Source organism: Ictidomys tridecemlineatus, chromosome 2 (assembly GCF_052094955.1).
Source record: "Ictidomys tridecemlineatus isolate mIctTri1 chromosome 2, mIctTri1.hap1, whole genome shotgun sequence".
In the NCBI taxonomy this organism is placed as follows: Eukaryota; Metazoa; Chordata; class Mammalia; order Rodentia; family Sciuridae; genus Ictidomys; species Ictidomys tridecemlineatus.
The window spans coordinates 11,507,791-11,512,748 of record NC_135478.1 but is presented as its reverse complement, the minus strand read 5'-3'; the positions used below and the strand labels follow the sequence as shown (position 1 = coordinate 11,512,748).

Here is a 4,958-nt window from a genome sequence, read left to right as displayed (position 1 = left end):
CAGTCTCTGAGAAACACCAGGACTGGGTCTTCCTATTCACTTGTGTTCCTGTACCTGTTATCCAGCCTCCCCTGCTCCTCCTCCTCCTGCCTCCTTCCCAGCCTCCAGTGTCACTATTCTGTATATAGATTGAGGCTCCTTTGACCTCCACATAGGAGCACCTGCAGTATGGCTTCTTTCATGGGATACAATGGCCTGTCCCATTCCTTGTGTTAAAATGACAGAATTTTAATCTTCTTGAAGACTGAAGAGCTCAGTTATGGATATACCTCATTTCTTTACATCCACAGATGGGAAGCTCGGCTGGTTCCATACCTTGACTACTGTGAAGAAGGTGGGGAGTGCAGATACGTCTTTGGGTGCTGAGTTCACCCCTTCTCTTGCTTTATTATCAAGATCTACCTCCATGAGTCTGGATTATTTTTCTGCCTCAAAGCCTCTTAGATCATCTGCCCATGTATTGTTTTGTGGCTCAGACTCTCTCTTCTTTCTCTTCAATCATCTCCTAATTTTCATTCTATTCAACTAAAATTCACACAGGACAAACTCCTTACCAGGAACTGTAGGAGACATCATGGTTGCAGGCACAGATGAGATAGGGTTCAGGAATTCATAGTGAGTGGAAAACTTCAATAAGAGGCTCAACATATGGGTGACACCAAGGCCACATCAAGGTCATCTCGACAACAAAGTGCCTGAAGAACTTAGGAAGACCTCAAGGCCAGTGCTATAGTTTCAATCTTAAGTGTCACCCAAAGGCCCTGTGTTAAAGCTTCATCCCCAGCTTGGTGCTATTGGAAGATGGTAGAAATAGTAACAGGAAGGTCTAGTGCGAAATCTTAGTTCATTTGGGAATTGCCCTTGAAAGGGCTTGTAGGACCCCTACCTGTTCCTCAATTTCTTCAACTTCCAGGCCATGAGGTCAGCGGCTTTCTTTTGCCACATTCTTGCCACCCCTAGTCATGTGCTCATTCCAATAGGGCCAAGCCATGGGGCCAATCCAAAACACATTGTAATCTTGAAAACTGTGAGCCAAAATAAATGTTCTCTCCTTATAAATCCATTATCTCAGGTGTTGTGTTAGAGTAACAGAATGCTGACTCGCATAGAAAGTGCATAATGCAAGGACATTACCAATAGTTTAGACCCACTTGCAGAAAAGGCTTTGAATTTGTTCCTGACTGTCAAAATTCTAGAATAGAAGCTAAGGACACTGCTATGTTATTGATGAGGTTGCGTGAATAGGGGAACTCAGGATTCTGGCAAGTCCAGAACACTGTGGGGTTCCTATATTTGTGCAGAAGGGGGGCAGTAGAAGAGGTTTACTTAAGTAAAAGCCATATTCTAAATGAAATATTCATCAGTACTGTCTTCTCTCATCTCTATGTAGTAGAGACCAAGATCAATGAATTGTCATATGCCAACATTTCTTTTTGTCCCAAATCTGTTTATTTCAATATCCATCAGTTTTACACCAACCCAAAAAGCAGAATTCACCACAGTTTTTGTACATTTTGTGTGTGGGTTGACATTGTCGTCAAGATGGTGTTGTCTTTCATTTACCAGCTCTCATTAGAAGAAAGCACATGAGGGTAATTTGAAGCCTAGGATGCACCAGGACAGCAATGACATCTTTCAATTCCATGGGAGAAAGTGAACAGCAATTATGAGTTCAGGAAGAAAGGAGAAACACATCAACATTTAAACTATTTACAAATGGCTTGATCTGCTTTCCCTTTTGATTTATAATTCTTAATGGAACTTTCCATTTGGAGAAAGTTGTGGATTAACATGCAGTAGTAAAAAAAAAAGACAGAGAGAAATCCAAAGACCCTTTAGTCAGTTTCCACCATGGTAACACTGAGCAAAATATCACAGGCAACTTATCAGTGCTGATAACAAGGAAATGAACACACAGAGCAAGGAGAAGCTCACTGCTCATGTCTTACCATATCATTCACACAGGCTCAGATAAAAAGTCAAGCTAAGGGCCCATCACCAGAGGAGTGAAGGGAAAAAACGAGGGATATATACAACATGGAACACCATTTATCCTCATGTAGGATGAAATCCTATCATTTAGGCCAATGTGGATGGTACCGGAGCACATTGTGCTAAGTGAATAAGGCAGATACCAAAAGAAAAGTAATTCATGGTGTCTATCAAACGAAGAAGATAAAAATAAAATAAAATAAATTCTAACTTGAATATAGAATACAGATTAGTATACATCAGGTTGGAGAGGGTGGATAATGGATGGCTATATTTGATGAATGTTCACCATGGGCACGTGTGGAAATATCACACTGAACCTCCTTAATATTTACAGTTATATACACTCATCAAATAACAAACAGAACAGTTCCCAGGAGTCAAGGATCCCAAGTTTTGCCCTGTTGCAGTCCCATCCACCTTTCTCCCTGCCCAGTACCTGGACCCCCAGAGCCATCAATCTGCTCACCATTTATATATTGTTAGCATTTCAAAAGTGTTGTCTATCACATAAGAATATGCACCTGGGAAAATGGTGGAGTAGATACCTCTGGGGTCATGACCTGTTTTGCCCATGACTATGTTAGGCACTGTGGACAGCACGCTGAAATAGAAGCACTATCTAAATGTGAGAATGAAACCTAATGACCAGCTAATACCTTGGGAAGTTAAAGGTTACCTTATTAAAAATGGAGGTTTTGGAAATAATATATGAAAAAAAATTAAAAATACAAAATTGAATATCTATTCTCTTCCATGCATGGTGCACACTTGCAATCCCAGTGACTCAGGAGTCTGAGGCAGGGGGATCACATATCAAAGCCATCCTCAGCAATGTAGTAAGGCCCTAAGCAACATAGCAAGACACTGTCTCAAACAAAAAACAGAAAGGAATGTGTCTATGGCTAAGTGGTTAAACAGCCTTGGGTTCAATCCATAGTACCAAATTTTATTTTCTCAGATTGACTTCCACAATAAAATTATTAAAATTAACTTTAGTTGTTATATACTTTTTTCACATGTGAATAGTAATTTTGCATATTTTAAGCAAAATGAACAATTCCTTAACATGACATAAGTCATTTGAGATTATTTCTAAAAATATACCTTTTGGGATAAATGAGAATTTTCAAGTATTTCTCATTCAAAGTGGGAATAATTTGGGGCAAGTTGGAAATGACAGGGGAAAGGGTTGAATTTCATAGTGATCACAGTGTGCAATAAAGTGAAAGGTGTAGTGGGATTGTATGTCGAAGTTGAAATCAAAGAAATGGAAACTCTGAGTTAACATAGAAGGATCCAGTCCTACTTCCACATTCCAGTGAAGAATTGCGGATTCTGCTACTGAGGCTCTGAGCCCTGCAGTCATGGGCACTTATTCAGTCTCAGCACAATTAACACTTTTATCTTCCTGTGTCACAGAGTCTTCTCAGAGCGCTCTTGATGTCCTTGTTTCTCAGACTGTAGATGAAGGGGTTCAGCATGGGGGTGACCACAGTGTACATCACTGAGGCTGTTGCAGTAGAGTGTGAGTTTTGGGTCACAGCAGAACTGAGGTACACACCTAGGCTTGTGCCATAAAATAAGGAGACCACAGAGAGGTGAGATGCACAGGTGGAGAAGGCTTTGTACTTGCCCTGAGCTGATGAGATTGCACGGATGGAGGACACTATTTTGAAGTAAGAGGAAAGGATGCCAATGAGGGGGCCAAGAGCCAGCAGGAAAGAAGCAATATATATCAACAACTCATTGAGAAAGGTGTCAGAGCAGGCACGCTGAATCACCTGGTTAAGTTCACAGAAAAAGTGTGGGATTATTTCCAAGTCTGTGCAGAAGGACAGCCGCAATATCATTGAGCTATGTAACAATCCATGTAAAACACTCACAAACCAGGACACCAGAACTAGCAATCCACAGCGCCTGTGGTTCATGATGACCATGTAGTGCAGGGGGTGACAGATGGCCACATACCGGTCATAGGCCATCACAGTCAAAAGGAAGCCATCCAACCCAGCAAAGAGTACAAAAAAGTGAATCTGGGTGATGCAGCCTGCATAGGTAATGGCCTTGCTCTGTGTCTGGATGTTCGCCAGCATCTTTGGGACAGTGTTGGACGTGAAGCAGATGTCTACAAAGGACAAGTTGGAGAGGAAGAAGTACATGGGTGTGTGCAGGTGGGAGTCTGAGATGGTTGCCAGGATGATGAGCAGGTTCCCCAGCAGAGTGACCAGGTACATGGACAGGAAAAGGCCAAAGAGGAGGGGCAGGAGTTCTGGATCCTCTGTAAGTCCCAGAAGAAGGAATTCTAAATGTTGAGTACCATTCCCTGGTTCCAAATGCATTTGACTACCAGAAATAAGAAAAAGAGCATGACTAATTTTTACAGACAGGTATTACTTACATCATTGAAATAAAACAATACATATTTTACTATAAAAATAATTTTAGTGAGGTGTGTGTAGGTCATGTTGGAGTGGTTGCCTAACCTATGCAAGGCCCTGGTTACCACCCACGTACCTCAAAAAAAAAAATAGGGCTGGGGATGTGGCTCAAGCGGTAGCGCGCTCGCCTGGCATGCGTGCGGCCTGGGTTCGATCCTCAGCACCACATACCAACAAAGATGTTGTGCCCGCCGAGAACTAAAAAATAAATATTAAAACTCTCTCTCTCTCTCTCTCTCTCTCTCTCTCTCTCTCTCTCTCTCTCTCCTCTCTCACTCTCTCTTTAAAAAAATAGAGAAATGCCAAGAGAATGGGGAAAAATAACTCCTATAGCATATGTGTGGCTCTTGTCCCCTAAGGGATCTTGTGTCACCTCTGAAGAGGAATTCCTGTTTCATTCTGAAGGTTTCACTAGGAAGTCATGCATTTCAGAATTCTAATAAGAAAGTTATTCAGGCCTTTGAGAAGTGTAAATTGAGCACCCCTCCTGAGCACTTTTGTTGTTTCTGTGATTTGGCTACAGTG

At 41.8% G+C, this 4,958-nt stretch overlaps 1 protein-coding gene across 1 annotated transcript; it reads right to left on the bottom strand.

The window, feature by feature from the left end:
- Nucleotides 1-3,395: 3,395 nt before the first annotated feature.
- Nucleotides 3,396-4,334, bottom strand: LOC106144625 (olfactory receptor 7A17-like). The gene has a single exon (XM_078026151.1). It carries the CDS (start codon nt 4,332-4,334, stop codon nt 3,396-3,398), a length of 939 nt encoding a protein of 312 aa, XP_077882277.1.
- Between the last annotated feature and the right edge of the window lie 624 nt (nt 4,335-4,958).